The sequence below is a fragment of the Carassius carassius genome, chromosome 13, assembly GCF_963082965.1.
Source record: "Carassius carassius chromosome 13, fCarCar2.1, whole genome shotgun sequence".
NCBI lineage: Eukaryota > Metazoa > Chordata > Actinopteri > Cypriniformes > Cyprinidae > Carassius > Carassius carassius.
The window spans coordinates 5,184,118-5,206,052 of record NC_081767.1 but is presented as its reverse complement, the minus strand read 5'-3'; the positions used below and the strand labels follow the sequence as shown (position 1 = coordinate 5,206,052).

Here is a 21,935-nt window from a genome sequence, read left to right as displayed (position 1 = left end):
TTTTTGTGAATTCATGTGGTCGGAGGTTATTCAAAAAACTGTTTTAGTGACGTCATTACTGCAGGAACTAGAGGGCTGTTGTCCAAACGGGTCGTTTTTTGTAGGCGAATTCTGTTAAATAAAATATCTCGCTTGGCATTGAACTTTGAGCTTTAGAATTTAACAGATATTATTTATACTCTAACAACAACATTACACACTAACTAAAGTTTGAAACATGGGATCACGAAGAACGGGACCTTTAAAAAAAACATTACCTTCCAAAAGATCCTAATCCTAGGAAAGTGATTATTAATTTTTAACTACGTGGATGTTTAAGTAGAGCATTATTTGTTTGTTAAGTACATTTCACTGTAAGATTTGGACCTGGTTCATTCTAATGCCTAATCTTAAATTATAAACTGAAAGTGAACAAAAAACACTTCCTTTACAATCAGGGTATAAAATGTCCTTTAATTAATTTTTATTTATTTTTTTTATGTAAAAAAGGAAAAATGATGATACTAACATTATAAATGCCCATCAGGAAACATTATCAAATAATTAAAAAAAAAATGCTGTTCATAACCCCTTTAATGCTTCATAATTTCTTTGTATTGTGCAATATATTTTGGAGCCTAAAGCCAATCACAGACGAGGAACCGTAGCAGCTACCTGAGCTCCAGTGCAGGGAATGAATCTGATCTTTAACGTCTTCACCTGTCACTTTAAACTGCTGTTCTTGCTTCTCAGATGTCTTACTTCAACCCCACAGGGCATTCTGGATAACTGGCCATTTAAAAGGACAACAGAGCTGTCAATCACACACCACTCACCCAAGCACTTGTAGGGTATCACGATGTGAGCGTGGCCCTTGCACTGTTTCTTGTCCTTCCTGCACCAGTTCTCAATCTTGACTGGCTGGTTGGCTTCCACCACATTTGTGATTTGCAGTTCAGGATACACCTAAAAGAAAGAGCGAGAAGAGTTTGAGTCTGTACAGTAAGTGGTGATACATGTGGCTTCACAATCTCCAGACACCATCTGCTCACGATCTGGAACGAACACAAGATTCACTCTCTCCTGAAATACCGGACATCATAAAAAAAAGCAATCTCAAAATGTACAAGTACAGTAATGCTGTTTTTACGTTTATAATAAAGTAATAAATATAAAAAAAAATTTAAAAGCTAGTTTAAAGTCAGTGTGAAACGCAACCCAATCTATGCATTTCCAAGCAAAGCAGGATTTAAGGGAAGATGTCATTACCAAATCACCAATTCATTATATTGCATATATATGCTCAAGCAGACAGCTCATTGCTCACTTCCTGCAAGGATTGAACAAAAAATGCATTTTAAATGCACATTTATGTTGTGTAACATTGTTTTACCTCTTGACAGTATTGCAGCACTTCTTCTTTGGTTCCGACGCAGGATTTGGATCCGGAAGGGTCCGGCTCCCAGCGGCCAGTCTGGATATTAATGTGCATGTTGAGTTTGCCGCAAAACATGGCAACCTGCGGCTCTGCAACAGCAAATCCAGTACCAGCATTAGCTGCCAGCGCCTGAAGAGCAGAAAAGAAGAAAAGTGAGTGAAATATTAAGGGATGAAGTTAATGGACACTCTTATTATAGTCCAATAAAAGTCAAACAGGATCAGACCTGTCATAATACACCCATAGGGGCCTAGACATATACAGTATGATATATACAGTACAGACCAAAAGTTTGGACACACCTTCTCATTCAAAGAGTTTTCTTTATTTTCATGACTATGAAAATTGTAGAGTCACACTGAAGGCATCAAGGGCTATTTGACCAAGAAGGAGAGTGATGGGGTGCTGCGCCAGATGACCTGGCCTCCACAGTCACCGGACCTGAACCCGATCGAGATGGTTTAGGGGTGAGCTGGACCGCAGACTGAAGGAAAAAGAGCCAACAAGTGCTAAGCATCTCTCGGGGAACTCCTTCAAGACTGTTGGAAGACCATTGCAGGTGACTACCTCTTGAAGCTCATCAAGAGAATGCCAAGAGTGTGCAAAGCAGTAATCAAAGCAAAAGGTGGCTACTTTGAAGAACCTACAATGTGACATATTTTCAGTTTTCACACTTTTTTGTTATGTATATAATTCAATATATAATTCCACATGTGTTAATTCATAGTTTTGATGCCTTCAGTGTGACTCTACAGTTTTCATAGTCATGAAAATAAAGAAAACTCTTTGAATGAGAAGGTGTGTCCAAACTTTTGGTCTGTACTGTGTATATATATGTATATATATGTATATATATATATATATATATATATATATATATATATATATATATATATATATATATATATATATACACACACACACACACACACACACACACACACATACATATATATATATATATATATATATGCATATGGCCTTAACGCAATCTGTCCACTCTCATAAAGAAAGATTTAATCTGGAGTGAGCAGAATGAGAAATTCCGTAGAAGTTATCACCAATAACGACATACTCCTTGTGCTCTAGGGTTCGTCCTATCAAACGGATTTTAAATTGGATTTGGTTTGTGTGCTTATACATGCTTGATCGCACGGAGTCTGTCAGTCCCGTCCATGTTTGTTCTTAGCATACGGTCATGCCTCCGAACTCACAAAGTGACCTTCCTGAAGACTCCTTGAATCGCTTTAACACACTCCAGGGACAAAACGAAAATGTCCGACAGCCTCTAAAGGCATCATTTCCTGCCGATGGCTGAGGTTGATGATGCCTGCTTCACTGCACAACTCTCAGCAGTGATCGAGCATTACTTTTCTGAACGGCTGGGATTTTTACTTGGTAAACAAGCTTCATGTTTGCTGTTAAAGGTCAGAGAAGGTGGGAAAATACAAAGACTTTTGATTTCCAAATGACTAAGCCCAAAAACTGGTTTCACAAGCTCAAACAAAATCCCCAAAGTAAAGTTTCCCTCCTCTCGTCCCTTTTCGCCCTTCCTGTAGAATGCACACACTCTCATTTACATCATGTTCTTCCCCTTTTCCTGAAACAGGAAGCAGCTTTGCCCGGCCTGTCATTAAAGCTCTACACTAATGAAAGTTAAGATTTATTCCAAGTAACTAAGATTACACTCCTAAAATATGAACAAACTGGTTTAAAATCCCAGGGCAGTTACAGTAATCCCCTGCAGTCTGAAGACAGATCTCGCCTGAGGAGGTGACGGCCCAGACGTGTAGAGCTTTGACTGACACGCAGGGCTGGACTGGGACAAAAAAAAATCGGCCCGGGCATTTTGCTCAGACCGGCCCACTATATGATCATAAACACCACCCATCTTTGCACGCCCTTAATTATATGCATACCAACTCCTATTCATTAAAACCACTAATGCCATGTAATGAGTGAGTATAGGAACGAGTGTGAGTTAACAGATGAAATAAATTTTATATTTATTAATACAGTTGAACTATACTCCACAGCGGTGAATCCTAAAACAAGCTATAAGCGGCTCTGGCATAGCAATACCAGTGTTTCTTACAGGATTTTTGTTAAAACTATGGTGGTGTGTACTCGGTCCTTCTAGGGGGGTTCGGAGGCATGCCCCCCCCCCGTGAGAAAATTTTGTGCATTTTAATGTTAAATTCATTAATCTGGTGCACTTTGAGAGTTCAAAATTAAAAGCTCCAACCCATATTCAGTGTGCAAATTATACAAAGAAAAATTCAAACCTCTTTTAGTTACAGTGTCTATTTACATTACACCTATACATAATAATAGTTATAATATTAATCCAATGACAGTAATAGCTAGTATTGTCACAGTACCAAAATTTCAGTATTCGGTACCGATACCAGTGAAAATCCACGGTTCTCGGTACCAATTTCGGTACCAAAGCAAAACACAAAAATATGCTAATTAAAAATAAAAATAACTTTTTAGCACTAAAAATAAAACCAATGCCATTCTTTATACTTATTTACAACTGTGTTTAAAGTTTTTCTACAAGTTATATAATTATGAAAAACAGTAAACAAGTTTCACCCAAATTTAATTTGTCTTTTAATTTATGAAATTTAAACATTTTATTTTTGGTAAATAAAGGGGATTTGCTATTAAAAATTAAAACATGGAAGAAATATTGTGATTTATTTCTTTAAAAAATAAAGTATTATAATTTTTTTCAACAGTAGTAGCAGTATCACATACATTTTACTAAATAATAGTAATATTTCTAGCACAATGCCTTTATGTAAAAATTTACTTTTAGGCCTAATGAATGCATATTTGTCATTTTAACTGAACTTAAGACTGGTGGTGATGCTTAAGATATTTTTGGTCATTGAGGGTTTCTGTAAAAAAAATAGTAATAGATCATTAATTATTATTAAAAGACAATACTACTACTAATTCTACTATCATACCAATGTATATACAATGCACTATGAATTGATGAGCTGCTGGGTTCATGAATATTAATCACGTTGTCTGCGTTCGGTTAAAATGATTTGCTGAAATCAAAACAGGGACGGTAAGAAATCAGCGCCAGCCAATGAAATTGCCATTTGCGCATTAGCTCCTCCCACTACCGGAGAAACCGGTATGTCTTCTGCTTGTTCGAAAATAAATATGAATAATCCTATATGAACTCCATTATTTTGACTGGAGAAGACAACAAAGAATAGTTTACATATAGCGTGTCGAGTCAGCGTGGTAAGACTCTCGCTCTCTCTCTTTGCATGTGTGAGAAACAGCGCTATCAGTAAAGCGACGGTGAGTCGTGCGTCTTCACAAAGAGTTTACAGAGCATCAATTACAGGTGCGCTGTGCGTCCATTGAGATGAACTGAAAAGTTCAGATCGCTTGATGGAGAGAGAACTCTGAAGCTCAGATGCTGAAATTAATGCAAGCGTCATGCGCTTCGGTCTATGTAGTAAACAAACCCGCACGTCTCTGCCATTCATTAATTCACACAGAGACGCGCAGAACACATAGCGCGGAAATCATAGCGCTGAACCGGGTTTGAACGGGACCTCGGTACTACCGGTACTTAAAGAAACCTGGTACCGTCACATAAATTTTTTTTTAGTACCGACTTGGTACCGAAGTACCGGGTCTTTTGACAACACTAGTAATAGCCATATTTTGTAAAACAAATGCACAAAAAAATAAAAGGAAACTTTCTTAATTAGTTGTACCAATTTCTATACTTGAAAGAGATAAGCACATGATCTTTTATTTTGACGCAAACTGCATCAAGCTTTTATTTTGGCGGAAAACATGGTTTACAAACGCCTCTTATTAAATTTCTAGTGAATTGCGGTAATCGTCAACTATGCAGATGTGGAAATAATCTACACTCATGACATGGCCTAAGTGTTTTGAAAGTAGTTATGCTTACCGCAGGCTCTACATTTTCTCATCTCTCTCCTGATCCTCTGTCCTCACTATTATCATCTGCCACAGGAGCTGATGAAGGTCAGAAAACATATATTTTGACACAGTTTACAGTGTCTGCTTTAAGGGCCTGGTTCTATTTTTTCACGCTATTTATCTGCACATTCCTTGCGTTTCTTCTCCATCTTTTTTTACAGATACACACTGACACTGCTGCCGCTCGCTCACTCGTTTAAAGTTGTGATTGGGCCAGCCCAGTGTCAATCAAGAAAAGAGCCAATGGGCCGCTGATCTACGTGTTTCATGGGCTGGTCTGTCAGAAAAAAAAACTAACACTGACTTTGACCAATGCATTACACCGGCACAAACCCAGCGCCGCCAATTAAGCAAAACAAAACAAAACGAATGGGCCGCCGATGTACACATTTTATGGGCCGTTAAAAAAAAAAAAAAAAAGTATGAGTATGAGATATATCGGCCCAAAAAGCACGTCGGCCCACCGGGCAAATGCCAGGTATGCCCAATGGCCAGTCCAGCCATGCTGACACGTCTCCACACAGCAATCAACTCGCTCTGTTTGACATCTTTACACAAACACACTTGTATTTATGTAAAACATAAGTGTGTATATTTCATAAGTTGTGTTTCATATTTTAGAAATAAAAGTCTCTAATGCTCACCATAAGAAAATTTGCTCAAAAAACAATTCTTATTATCGGTGTTGAAAATAGCGGAATATTTAGGTGGAAACTGATATTTATTTATTTTTATTTTTTGTATTTTATTATTGATTTATTATTTATTATTTATTTATAGAACAGCCTTTTTTCACCAATATAAATCTTTTATAACATTACAAATGTCTCTACTGGCACTTTGATCAACAATGCATTTTACTGAACAGACGTTTATTAAAAATGTTTAAAAAATAAAAATCTTGTTGACCCCAAACTTTTGAACGATTGTGTTATGTATAATATTATAATATAATAAATAAGCTCATCCATAAATATGCTCTTGTAAAAACAACTTTACTGATACTCTCTTTTCAGGATTTTTGATGAATAGAAAGTTTAAAAGAACAGCATTTATATGAAAAAAAAAAGTTTAATAAGTTTAATAATCGCAAATGCACCCGTTTTGAATAAATAATAATAAAATAATAATAATAAAAACACATTTAAAAATATAATTAATAAATATTGATGATATTATTGGTAATGTTAATAAGTAGAAATAAATGTTAATAACAACAAAACCCACGCTTAAAAACTATCAACTAGAAAAGTGAATTTAAAAATGCAAATAAAATAAACCTGTGACTCCACACAACTGCTCTTGAGTAAACAGTTTATAAATCAGTTTAAGATTACAGGCGCAGTGGGAGACACGTGACTTGTGGAATTGCCACATGTTCGCAACACAGCAGCCGAGTAAACAAGCAGATCTTCCTGTCTTTAAAATGGTGTAGAAAGAGAGAGGAGGAGGAGAAAAGCAAAGGATAGGTTAGGAGAGAGAGATACAACATTATAAATCTGCCCAGAGGAGGGCGAGGACGCCCCAGTAAGACCACACAGACGTGACGGCTTCATCAGCCATGCCTCCGTCATTCCTTCCACTCGTCTGGATACGCTCTACTCCAAAAGCACACAAATCCTAGTTACTTCACAACCGCTCCCACTAAACTCCATCCTCAACGTGTTATGCAAGACACTTTTCATAATCCAATCAACTCACAACAGATAAAAGAGACCCATCTTTTATTATTTTGCAGCTGAATACCCCTTTCACCTGGAATTATGTCCGATTTTGGAAGTAAAATGGGTTGTGAAAGATGCCTTTATGAAGCACTGTATAATTAAGCCGATGCATTTCTTAGCAGTATATAAACAGCCCTTCAGAGGGATGACTGACAAATAACTCCGTCAAATCCCTAGCCTTTATTGTTCAAAACTATCACAAAAGTGGATTACACATAATAATGGGAACATTACTCACAGCAGACAATTTGAAGTCTGACAGTAATAAGCCTGAAACATACCGAAGGCAGTACATTTATTACAGAAGTGGCACTTTGATGGCTGGTGATGATTTAAAAAGTGAAACTTCTTGGAGAGAGTGAGTTACTTCTCTAAATGCATGCCTTAAAACAGAGTTGCTTTTGTTATTAACAATATTGTTGTTTGATTAATAAAGACATAATATACAGGGGGCAAGTATCCATGAACGAAGGTCTTATGGGTTTGGAACGACATGAGGGAGAGAGTTATGGCTGCATGATTATGACAAATATCATAATTGTCAAATATTCCCTTGAAATTGTAATTGCGATTATTAATTTACGATCATTAACCTGTTAACTGTCACTGGGGCCCTCGGTGGGCCCCCTACATTTACTTCACTATATTTACTAGTGTTGTCATAAGAACCGGTACTTCGGTACCAAGTTGGTACAAAAAAAATGAAAATGTGACGGTACCAGGTTTCTTTAAGTACCGGTGGTACCGAGTACCCGGTCAACCCGGTTCTTGACGCATACAGCGCTGTGATTTCCACGATGCAGAAAACGCAGACGGAATCTCAAAATCCAGTCATGAAAATGAAACTTACATTTTAATATGGACAGTCACCGAATTTGTCAAAGTTAGCATAAATTATTCAAATCAAATCTCCATATGGACCAGTATCTGTAAATGTTAAGCCACAAAAGTTGGTTGAAACATGAATCCTGCATGTTCTGCGGCTCTGTGTGAATGAATGAATGGTTTGTTTACTACATAGACTGAAGCGTGTGACGCTTGCAGTAATTTCAGCATCTGCCGTCTCAGTGAGGACATAAATACATAAACAACATCACCAGAACTGTTTTGAGTCACTTCACAAGAATTTTACGGTTTCATTTGAGTAAAACCAGTGTCAAAATAAAAGCAGCCCGTCAAAATAAACGTTCATTTTTTACACAAAGGCATTGTGCTAGAAATATTACTATTATTTAGTAGAATGTGTGTGATACTACCACTACTGTTGAAAATGAACTAATAAAACTTTATTTTTAAAGAAATAAATCACACAATATTTCTTTACCAAAAAATAAAATGTTTAAAATTCATTAATTAAAAGACAAATAAAATTAGGGTGAAACTTGTTTACTATTTTTCATAATTATATTACTTGTAGAGAAACTTTAAACACAATTGTAAATAAGTATAAAGAATGACATTGGTTTTATTTGTAATGATAATATATATATTTTTTTTCATATTTTTGTGTTTTGCTTTGGTACCGAAATGGTTTTTCACTGGTATTGGTACCGAATACTGAAATTTTGGTACCGTGACAACACTATATATTACAATAAAATCCTAATCTAATCAATGACAAACTATATATCGTTGGAAAGGTCTAAGACTCCTAAACACAGGAGTTCTGACCTGTCAAAAAAAAACAAAAAAAAAAAAGTCTTCTTTGCTGCCTTTTTCTCTATTCATCTCTAGACATTCACAATGTTAGGTGTTAAGCATGGTTAAACTATACTGTCACACTATCTTTTCATTTATTTATATGGTTATGACCTATTGGACATACATACATACATATATATATATATATATATATATATATATATATACACATACACATATATATATATATACACATATATACATACACATATATATATACATACACATATATATATATATATACATATATATAGAGAGAGAGAGAGAGAGAGAGAGAGAGAGAGAGAGAGAGAGAGAGAGAGAGAGAGAGAGAGAGAGAGAGAGTTTATGCCAGAAGGTAGAGAGACAGGACAGAAAATCAGAAAAGAAGGACAGGGGTGAAGGAAGACACAGAAAGAAAAGGCCAGTAACAATGACCAGAGTAAGCAAAAAATACTCCAGCTTTAAGTGCAAGAGCAGCAGTAAGTGGAAGACTGAAAGCGGCAGACCATTTCATAAGCACTTAAACTTTGACTGACACTCAAAGAAGTGGACGAGGCCTCCCGGGGAGAATCAGAATCGGCGCGAAAGCTAATGTACCCATGAGAAGGGTGCATGCTGTGTGTCCTCATCTTGAATATGCTGAAGGTAGGTCATTTACTTCATACACACAATACAAGCTCTCACACACACCTGTAGCTTCTGTGTTTAGACCTGAAAGAAGCCGCAGACAGTGGGCTGGAGTCATGGGCACACTAATGAGAGAGATTTGGAAATTGGCGTCACTAATGGACAAACACAAACAACAGAGACCTTGTGTGGAAATGAGGCTCTCATTCCAGTGAATCTGACCTCGTTCAGCACAAGCACAGTCTGCGAGTTTTGCTTCTCCTCTCTTCCCCTTTTATATTTGTTCATAGTTCAGACACACACTTTCACAATGTGTCCCGCTGGCCCTGTGTGTGCTGGAGACAAGCTTCCTGTGGCTCTGCTGTTATATTGACACAGACCTGACAGAACACTCCCCATCCAACTACATCCTGAAGCGCAGAACACAACCACATGTTAAAGGGGTGGTTCGGGATTTTTGACATCGGACCTCATTTTTAAGTCAGCCTGGTTGTTATTCATTAGTGGAGACATTTTTTTTTTTTAAATTATCCAGTCTTTATATTTGGATAGATAGCCGATGCTAGGCTAGCACGAGTCAATGGGTATATGTTAGCCAGCCATTAAAAACCGTTTTACCCGCTCCACAGTGCACCAAACGCAAATCAATTATAACACTATACTATCGATGCAAATGTCCGTTGATAGAATAATGTTAGAAATCAAACTTACCTTTCATCACATTGCATTAGTTATAATTTGTTCCCTGTAATCATAAGCCTTGTCGACAGCAGTGATATTGATTACCTAGGCAACCGAGTGAGCCGGTCCACACATGACACAAGTGTATTTACCTGCCGCTGGCACACTGATTATCACTAACATCACATAAGCAGAGCAAAGTAGAGCCGGAGCAAAGTAAAATTCCGCAGCGGCTGAGAAACTAGTTCCTTTAGGATCATTGAGATGAAAGGTAAGTTTGATTTCTAACATTATTCTCTCAACGGACATTTGCATCGATAGTCTAGTGTTATAATTGATTTGCGTTTGGTGCACTGTGGAGTGGGTAAAACGGTTTTTAATGGCTGGCTAACATATACCCATTGACTCGCGCTAGCCTAGCATCGGCCAACTATCCAAATATAAGGACTGGATAATTTTTTTTTAAAAATGTCTCCACTGATGAATAACAACCAGGCTGACCTAAAAATGAGGTCCGATGTCAAAAATCCCGAACCACCCCTTTAAATATCACTGTAAAGACAGAGACAGCACAGTATGCTTCAGTTTGCCACAATATGAGGAACTCTGTTACTGGATTTCATTACTGAAATTTAAGGCTGAATTAGATCACAAGTTTTCAGCATCATCACTTCAGTCTTCAGTGTCACATGATTCTTCAGAAACCATTCTAATATGCTGATCAAAAACATTGTTTCATGTATGCGCACACACACACACACACACACACACACACACCTATATAATAAACATGCATAAATATGCACACACATATACTTCGATCTTAAGTGTTTAATATTATTCAGTTTACTATTATTTGAATAAAATATATTAAATAAAAATTTAAATACAAAATAAATTGTATTAAATATCAGTTTACTTTTTTTATACAATAATTGGAAATTCAGATATATTGAATAAATTTATTATACATTTATTATTGTGAACTGTCATCATAAAACGTATTATTATTATTACTTATTACTTATTATTTTGTTTCTTATTTACATGTGTGCCGAATTTAGTTATTAATAGTTTTTGTTTAGTGTGGACAATTTAACATCAGTCTAACAAACTTTATAATTCTAGTTTATTAACCCTTTAATCATAAAATATTTTTTTAATTAACTATATATAGTGTAACAGAAAAATTTATTTATAAAACATATCAAATTCACTTTTTCAAGAATTTTTTTTTTATAAAACATATCAAATTCACTTTTTCAAGAAAAATGTTGTGTCACTGTAAACAGTGAGAAGTAAAATTTAAAAAAGTAACATTTATACTAAAACAGATTCAAGTATACCAAAATTATTTTGATTTTCAAAAATTCCTGGGTTAGTTTAGGAGCACTACCAGTTCAGACCAAACCATGTTGTTTTAAAGGTCATGTAAAAAAAACCCTCACAAATGCATGTTTAGGCGACGCGTGAGTGGGATTTTGACTTGCGGTGCGACTGTTGCCGTCTTGTCTGCCAGTATCACGTCAGTTGGTCGCAGGACAATGGGATGGTTGTGACGCCTCGCACACCTTTATCTTGCATAAATTTGTGTAGGAACAGGGAGTCGTTTGTGACCCAGTATGACTATTTGCCCAGAGATATGAAACTAGCCTGATGTAAAGGTCAGGGGGAACTGAACAGACTGCTAAACCTTTGGAGAAGGACGTATTCAAAGTCAACAGGCAAATGTTTTTGCCGGTCAGCTTCCTGATCTATAACTCTTACAGTTATCACAGTGTGCCTGTAACATGTAACCATGAGAGAGGCGGGTTAAACAGCAGTCTTTCTTAGGGATGGGTACCGAAACCCAGTATTAAAATGCCCCGGGGCTAAATTATGTAAGACCGTAGTATCAGTAAGATCTGACGGTATCGGTTCTGCTTTCGGTACTGGAGGGGAAAAAATTAATGTACTATGTATTTTTGCTTAATAATGTTATCGTGCACATTTTATCGGACTAAACATTTCTAATTTGCAATATTATTAAGACGTTTGTCTGTGAAATCTGCGAGATCTCATGCGCGCCGCGGAGGCTGTCTGTCAGTCACACACACACACACAACAAGAACGAGCGCGGCGCACACACACGCATAAGGGGCCGTTCACATATCGCATCTTTTGCGCTCATAAGTCCGTTATTTCAAATGCCTGAAGGCTTTGGGGAAAAAAAAAAAAATCAGAAAGCGGCGTGCCTAGCGTTTTCCACGCGTTTTTAGACGCGATATGTGAACGGCCCCTTACAGTACCAAAACTCCTGCTTAATACAAAGAGTGACAATGGCGGAGACAGTAAAACGTTCCAAAGTGTGGTTATACTTCACTAGAGTTGATGCAGACAACGCTGGTTGTCATAAGTGCAACAAAATTTTTCATGTAAGGGCAGAAACACAAGCAATCTGTCAAAGCATCTTTCAAAAGTGCATTATGTGCAGACAGAGAAATGCAAAGTTTTCGACTGCCTAACACAACACAAAGTACCGATAAGAATACCGTTAAAGTTCCGGACCGTTAAGCAGTATCGGTAAGAGTAGTAATTCCGTTAAAACCTTAACGATACCCATTCCTAGTCTTTCTCACACGCACGCAAAGCATTGCATTCTGGGAATTCCTGTGATGTGACAGCCTGGCACAGTAACTCCATTGATTTGAATTTGCAAAAATCATAAAGCAGATCTCTCCACTAATAATCAATATGTATGTTGACATAGCAACCGCGCGCGCCGAACATTCTGTCTCAATAATTTGTGACAAACTGCGTGTTACTGTTAATATGTGTGTCATGTAATATCCACTTCTCGCCGCCTGGTGAGAGTATGTTTTCACTGAATACGACATTAACTACGTCATGTACAACCCCCGGGAAGCCTAGACAGTTACAGCTTTCAGCCCTGAGGTGTTTTCAGTTCACCACAACTCTCGGAAACTTTGAGTGGCATTCAACCGGTCGGCGGGCTTCATCTAAGCTTTGGACGTGAATGAAAGGTAGGTGGACTTGAATATATACCTTTTATCTTGCTACTGACGAAATTTCATCGAAATCCATGGAGGAGAATGTATTTAAATAAATCGCGGAAATTTGGTAGTCACATTTGTGGTGGGTAGATTAGCGAACGTCCTGTCAGATGCACTGCAGGCGTCATTCTAAAAAAAAAAAAAAAAAAACATTGTCTCGATTTTTAACCCATTCTCACCGTGTTTTCCATGAAATAATTACATTATTCAACTACACTCACCTGCTGAATTTCTAACTCGCACAACAGACCTCTTTGGAAATCAGCTGAATGCTTCAGACAAAATCCTTGAAAAATTGCAACAACCACCAAAAGACACAGCCATGTTCACTCAAATGATGGAAAGCTGTCTGAGAGCGGTCGTTTTAGTGCTCGAAAGGCAGTATCAACAATACTTTGTTGATACATGGGCAGTGACGGAGAAACTAAAAGAAGAGACAACCTCAGCAAGATCACATAACATGGATGCCGAAGAGCTGATGGGGATGTTTAGTGCATTGAAGAAGAAAGCTCCAAATGCCACCATCTGCTACTTGTCCTGTAAAATGCGAGCACGTAAAAACAACACTGTGGACTATTTGGACAGTTTAGACAAGGAAAAACAAGAGCTGGTCATCAAGAAAGCAGTGAGGCTGGGGGTAATGCAAAGAAGAAAGAGGAAGAAGAAGCAAGGAGAGCTACAAGAGGAATTGCACAAACGTCAAGCCACAAAAGAAAGGAAGAGAAGTGAACAAGACCGGAAAGTGTTAGAGAAAAAGATTGAAGAATTAGGTGCAGACAAGATCGAGGAAGCGTTTCCTGAACTCCCAGCTGAAAAAATTGGCCTGATCAAGGAGTTGTTGGGTGGCAGAGGGATTGGGGGCATTTATATGTCATGCGTGGGATTTGGGTGGCAACAGAGTCATTTTCAATGGGAAAATTGAAACCTTCCATGCTAAAAAGAAAACCTACACTGTTGGCTATTGGGCCATGAGCGGGGAAGGGTATGAATGTGATGCACATGACACTGATGTGTCCATCTATGCAATAGTAGCAGATGTCATCTTGGATGACTTGGTTGTACAGTAGCCTGTCAATAACCAGTGATCAACCAGTCAACCAGATAACATGTATATTTGTTGTACCGATCATTCATTGTTAGTAAGAAAAAAAAAAAGAATGAATATGAATGTATATTTGCAATTTCAGCATGTATAAATATGAATTCACAATTAACCCCTTAGCTGTCACCCCCCTTTTTGAGAATTGACAATAAAATACACTATTCAAACTTAAATGGTTGTAATTCAAGAATGTTTTGGTATATAAACCTAAATTTGGTCTTGTTTTAAAGATAACACTCAGCAGATTATTGCTGAATAGCACTTCAATAAATAAAAATATGAAAAAGGTATGGAAGTTTAAACTTACAATAAATCAAATATATTGTAATTAATATTTTTCTTTTTAATAAAATATATATTTTACAAAATATGTTTTACTCTGAAATTACTATAAAATCAAAGCTAAATATCTAACCAAGTTGTGTTCCAAATTTGAAGTTGATATCTTAAAAATTGAAGTTCCCATGAAATTTTGTTTAGGCGTAATGCCAAAAAAAGCCACCGGGTGCCATACATTCCATTGAATTTAATTGTATTCATTCTGCCATAACAAATTAATACATTTCTGTCCAAATATCACTTCTGTCACAAAATTTGGAACCTTGAGACTCAGACCTCACTTACAATATGTGTTTTGTCAAAATTTACACCTTAAATAGTGGTGTGTAAAGTTGTCTTTGCTTGTATTCTAAAATAAATGTTCATGAATATGAATGAACGCTTATTAATTTGAACTGTTTTCGGTGCGGTACCATGGGTCTGATGCCGATTCCAACTAAAACAGTTAATGTTCATGATGTCATTTGAAAGAGTTAACAAAATTCTACCTTCTGTTAAAATTTTATTCAAATATCTGATAAAATGAGGAAGATACAAGCAAAAACATGTGAAAAATAAGCATTTTCGGTCACATGTCTTCTATTGTAGTTAATGTACATTATTTTAATCTAATCCCGATATTATAAATATCATAACTTTCTCAATCCTCAACTAATTCTTACAATCCATATATCATTGTAAAGGGAATTTTCAGCCCTGTCTAGTCATGTGATCCATTTTGAGCTTTTTTACAATAAAGTTCCATTTGTTAGCATTAGATGTTATAAATAAAACTGATTATTGAAGTACATTTTACAGGAAAATTTAATTTAATGTGGGGAAACATTTAATAATGAATATGTGTTCCCAGATCTAAAGTGTTATGTTAATGGAACCGTATTAAAAAGTGTTAACAGATCTCTCGCTGTGGACGTTTCTACTGTCACATGGTTCATACACTGTAAATGTAATCATGTTGGTAGCTAGTAGTTGCCAGAATATTTAACAGAACAAACTGAAAATGTTAAAGTAAATGTAATTTACAATCAAGTACATTTGAATGTAAACCAGTATATTCAACAACAAACACTAATACTAAAATCTGTTTTGTACCTTTAACATGTACTGCCAACCACCATACTAATGTTTTACTGTTAAATTTTGTGTGTGTGTAGTCATACTGTCCAGCCCTTATTTTCATCATGCCATTTTTCATGTTTTTGTTCCATGTTTTCACTGAATAACGGTCCAGACTTGAGGTTAGGGATTCCCACCCTAACGCTGTTCCCACCCTTAAAATACATTCCTGTTTTTAAAATTTTAGGTGTGTTATTTTGAAGTCTCATCACAATCAGCACAAACGGGAGATTTCAGAAGCATAACGTGACAGTCATTTACAGTCGGGCTGTGTGGAGTGGACCATACAGTTCACGTCACCCCTGTAGTGCCCAGACATGTTACAAGCTGGTTTAAGAGTGGCTCACAGATGGACAGATGTTGTAAAAGCTGAATTAAACCATGATGGGTTCTTGCATGGGGTGTAAAGGATCTTGGTTTATTTTTTTAAGGAGTACCAGTTGTTTCACTGCCCAGGCTGAGGTGTGGGCATCGTGTTTGGGGCCTGCTGGGTGGGTTTTCCTCATCGTTTAAAACAGAAAACCAGAGGCCACACACACACACACACACACACACACACACACAGGGACTGGACCTGCAGGGTGTTTCCAAACATCAGATTACATCAAAACAGTTTTTCCGAGTGTGTGTTTGTTTGTATGCTATACTGTTAAATATCTCTTCGCGTAGCTGTGAGAGTTCACTAATAATGCAATATTTAGGCAGTGAAGTACCAGAGGCTGTGCTATATTGTGAATATTGTCACGGGTAAATCAGCCTTTTACAAAACTTATACCTGATAGGTTAATAAAATATCAAGGAGTCATTAAAATTTTATTATATAATCTTTAATACATTCAAACTAATTCGGTGCTGTATTCATGCGTGATTTTGTAGTGATGATCAACTTTGGGTGTTTTCGTGACATATGATCCACCCTTTGCAGTAAAAACATTTACAGGGGAACATAAAATGGAGAAACAGGGTTCTGGTTTGTTTTTATGGCAGATCGTAGAGTCTCTTTCTGTTTAGTAGTGTAAAATAACAGTCGGAATATTATCAGATAAAAGAGACTACATATAGTTGAGTACATTATAATACTAATTAAATAAAATGCTAATATATAATCAATTGAATTATATAACTAAATATAGAGAAAGGGATTTGAAAAAAGTAGATTTGACCCATGTTTAGCCTACCAAAGTGATAAACCCCCACTTAGTCACAATTATGGTAAAAAGGAAGGACATTTTGAAATATTGTGAAACTGATCACAAGGATAATGGTGTGTATGATTGTGAAAGCGTTATGTTCCTCTACTGCAGAGTGACTCAGTGCTTCGAAATCCCTGCTGGAATGAGACATTATTACTGACCTAAAGCTATGAAAAACACACACAACTTGAGAGTGTATGAGGAAAACAAAACTTCCGTTTACAAGAAACTCTCAGTTCTCAGCAAAAATGCAAGTCAGATCAGTTGAAATCATATTCAGCCACCACAAATACAGACCCTATACAATGTCCTCTGAGTGACATTTAGCACATTTAGTACATAAGCATTTCACTGCGTTGAAAACAAAATATCAAAAGGTCAGACATTTTTAGGTAATACTTAAGTGTCCAAATACATTTCAGGCCACAAAACATGCATGCATAAAAAGCTGAGAAACCTCAATAAATCATGACGCTGTGTCCTCTGGGATACTCGGCCAATGTCACAGGAAGCAGAGGACCGTCTCTACAGGAGTGTGAACCAGTTCGGTGTGACGTGTGACATTCTCACGGACAGCTGAACTCATACGAGTGTGTGTTTGAGTGTGTGTGAGCTCCTGAAAGCACTGGAGTGTCTCTCCCTACGGTTCATTAGCCTTCAGTCCTTCATCGCAGGAGGTCTGGTCTGACAGCACACCTTTGTGCCCACACACACATACAGAGTGGAAAAGTACAAGAGGAATAAGGTCCAGGTAATACAATCATGAAATGGAGCAAAGCTCAACGAGCTATAATCACATGATCCCTAATCTTGGTATTATTCACAAAAATGTGCACTCGCACACACACACACATAAAAAACTCCTTGTATTACAATGCTTCAATTTATCACAGGGTCACGTTCATGGTTGAGAGAGAGAGAGAGAGAGAGAGAGAGAGAGAGAGATAGAGAGAGATCAGTACTGTGTGGATGTGTATCTGCTTTGAGAACACAATCACAGTTGCATTTTCCAAAAGCCAAAACAAGACGGGACACCTCAAATCCCCAGCACAAAAATGTCCTCAAAGCACACAGTCCTTAACCTAACACACCCTGTTCATGCAAACCAACCTGCGCAAGGTAACAAATCCCAGAAAGCTCAATTTCATGCACTAATGCTTTCTGAAGTTTGTCATGAGTTAATTCATAATGCAAGGAGTTGCTGCAATTAGGTTTGTGATGATGAGGAAATTTTCCCACCGGTTATTCGAAACGTGACAACACCAGTAATACCAGTGTCAACGTGGGGCAGGGCGTATATATATATAACATAACTTTTAACAACAAAACAAAAATACACCATGCTATGGGGCAGGCTATGACTAATATAAAATAACAAATAACATTAATTTTAAATAGGTATACAAATATACAATATAATTTACAATATAAATTAAGTAAACATGTATAATATATAACCATATAAATCAGAAACGTAGATCGTTTATTAGTAAAACGAGTAAGAAAGTTTGGAGGCACGGCATAAACCTTATGTCAAATAAAATAAATAAATGACAAAGTTTAAATAAAGTAAAATCCGCAAATAATGTGGAACCAATTAAATAAAAAAAAATGTTTAAAAAAAAAAACTCAAAGATCACCTTAGATAAACGGCAAAAGTCAACAGGCTTTTTAAATTCCAAAATATTGCCAAGCAGGCGTTTTTGTATTTAGTTTCGAAACTAAATCATCCGCCATCGTCTTGTCCATCTCACCTCACTCTTCCTCACGTGGTAAACGAAATCTGATCTGTGGTGCGACTGTTGTTCAGCACACTGCATTGAGCAGCCGTGTTCAGTGTTCTTTTACTCAACTATAATGATTTTTTTTTACTATAAAAAAAAAATTATAAAATCAATCAATGACAGTGAGGGTCTGTGACGTAAGTGATATAACTGGTGTTGCGGCTTAACACCGGTATCACCGTCAACACCATTTATCGAGGCAAGCCTAGCTGCAATATAGCGCAACAGTGGACATTATTATAAACAGGAAGCCTTAAAGCTACTTACACTTTTAACATTAACAGATTTATCAACCTGAGATTTAAGGTGAAGGTAACTATCGCTTGAAAACTGAGGTCTGTGGAAGGGGAACCACACTCTTGCTAGTATTATGGTTTCATAACCTGTCCGAGGCGGTCTCAACAGTAAACAGGTGATATACAAGCTAATGACTTTGCTTTGAAGCACGTTTTCCTGTAACATTTCCATTCTCATCTGCTGAGGCGGGATAGTAACACCATCCTGTGCCATTTATAGAAAGCAGTACAAATGGTGAGGTGCATTCAGAGGTCAGAGGTAAAAGGACAGCTCTCTGTCAGATCCCTGGGTCATGCTCTTCCCAGCATGCTCGGCAAGCCAGCTATATGAACCCAGAGTAGAGGAGACGGCAGAGGTCAGAGTAGAGCGTAAGAGAGGAAAAGAGCAGGTTTACTTTGCCCAGACCTCGGAAAGAGCAGGATGACAATATGGCTGCCTCGACTCGAGGACCAATCTCTGCACCGCTGTAATCAGACAACTGAAGTTAAACACCAAAATGTCCACATAAACAACTGCCCTGACCTGAATCACATGGGATTATCACAATAGACCTTAGGCATGTTATACACCACGGTGATGCTGTGAGGGGTAGACTTAGCAGTATTTGGCATACCTAGATCACGTGTCATGAAAGTTTTGCATACAAATTTTTTTTTTTTTGTCAGATGAATATTTGGCATGTTGCACTTCCATGTCCCGGTCAAAAATTAAATATGGTGCTACCCTGGCTAAATAGATTTTGGCATCAGCATGTTAACACCATAATACTAGGCTAACAGCAAAATATTACATATGACCTCATCAGTGTAAAGTAACATGAAATCCTTCTAAATTTAGGGTGGTAATGCACAACCTGAACTTCATTTACCTAGATATGTAGTTTCACCTTAAATATGAATTAGAAAACCAAATAAATCAACAGGTTTTGCTGAATAATACATGCAAGTGCTTTAACAAAAATACGTTCCTGATCCTAGCTTGGGTTTTAAGTTGAGTCAGTTTTAAGAAATAAAAAAAAATGAAAAATTAAAAATAATAATAATTAAAAACTCTAATTATAAGGTGAAAAAAAAGGTGACTTCTTGAACTTTTGATGCCTTACTGTTGTCTAGGTAGGTAAAAAACAAGGCTTTGAAACTGCACCAGTGCATGTTGAGCTATAGCACAAAAAAAATCCTCTCTCTGTGCAATAAAATGCATGTGTAAAAGTGTGTGTAATTGCTAAGCAGACAGCATTAGGAGCTGTTAGTGTGTGTGTGTCGAGGAGAGGCTGCAGTGAAGAGAGACCAGAGCAGAGCTGTATCCCCTCAGGCTCTCTCTGACATACATTTCAGACACAGTCTCAAAAGACTCTTACCTTACGCCAAACACACACACAGTCTCAGCACACACATAAACATCCTCCAGGGGCCTGTCCCAGACGTCACCAAATTACAACATTACGACTGCGGCTTCACGCTGCTTGATGAAGATTGAGACATTAGGAGAGACATGAAAAAATTGGGCTGAAGACATCCATATGAATGTGCACGACTGTAAATAAACATTGAAGTGGATGAATAAAGATTTCAAAAATGAACCAAACAAGAAAAACTACCATCTAAAAGATAATCATGACTGTCATTCCCTATTGCAGTCCTAGTTCAAGGATGGATAAAGTAGACAGAGCGAATAAAAACAAAGAAAGAGTGGGAGATGTAATGATGTTGAAAGAGATACAAATTCCCTGATTCACAGCTCAAGGGTGTTGATACGAAGAAGTTTAAGAGCCATTTAACAGTTAGAGTAATGCCAACATGACCATATTAGATCCATCACTGTCACGACCAGACACAGACGAGGAAAAGGGCTGAGAGAAAACAAATCACTCGGATACATTTTTGCTCTCTTAAAATGCAGCACTGGTTCCTCCGGTGAAATTTCCAGGCCTCTGTGAACGTTCCCTCTCTTTGTGTAACGGCTGAGAAGACTAAAAATAACGTCTCGAACGACACCCAATATACTGCAGAGAAAACGCAACTCTAGCGAGCCTGCTGAATGTTTCTCTCAGATGGAAGCTGAAATTCAGGCAAGCAATAAAACGGAAAGCTCAACTTTAAAATGAAATGCGCCACTGGCTGCTGCTGCCGCAAATAACAAGCGATCTTCAGTCTCACGAAAGCACGGAGGTCTGTCACAATCAATGCCTGATGGTTTCATGTGAAACTGCATGCTGTCATGAGACATCTGTTTCATATAATGTTTTCAGGCATGCTGAAACAAAACAATCAACTCGACAGCACATAACCATCAAAAACCATTACTGATGTTTCAATGATCAGTGCCGTTGTTTCTGATGCTGATGACACAGCAGTGATTTACATTAAAGGGGACGTACCATAAGAAAAAAAAAAGAAACAGCCTTATACTTTCCTTATTACCTGAAGACTCAAATCATGTACACATCTACATTTGACCGACTGCCTGTTTACATCTCTTTACAACTTAGCCATAATGGTAATATTGAAGTAATGGGCAAATGCCTTATTGATAAAGTTTACCCAAAAAAAAAAAAAAAAAAATTCTGTAAATCAGGGATTCACTCTTATGTTGTTTCTAACCTGCAACTGTATAACACTAAATATATTTTGGGAAATGAAGTCAACAAGAACCAAAAGTGTTTGATTACCAACATTCTTCAACATTAATTTTTTATTTTCCACAGAGGAAAGTCATACAGGTTTGAACCGTATTTTCCGGACTGTAAGTCGCACTTTTTTCATAGTTTGGCTAGTCCTGCGACTTATAGTCAGGTGCGACTTATTTATCAAAATTAATTTGACATTTACCGAGAGAAATGAACTACAAATGAACCAAGAGAAAACATTACCGTCTACAGTCGCGAGAGGGCGCTCTATGCTGCTCAGTGCTCCTGTAGTCTACACTAAGCAGC

At 37.2% G+C, this 21,935-nt stretch overlaps 1 protein-coding gene across 2 annotated transcripts in view; it reads right to left on the bottom strand.

Moving 5' to 3' along the window:
- The window catches only part of LOC132155889 (amyloid beta precursor like protein 2-like), an 83,619-nt gene that overhangs the window by 39,909 nt on the left and 21,775 nt on the right, over positions 1 to 21,935 (bottom strand). For both annotated transcript variants that reach the window (XM_059564646.1, XM_059564647.1), the window contains exons 2-3: positions 1,373 to 1,546; positions 816 to 945 (exon numbers count right to left, since the gene is read on the bottom strand). In XM_059564646.1, the coding sequence (XP_059420629.1) occupies positions 816 to 945; positions 1,373 to 1,546 (304 nt within the window). The remainder of the gene's footprint in view (positions 1 to 815; positions 946 to 1,372; positions 1,547 to 21,935) is intronic.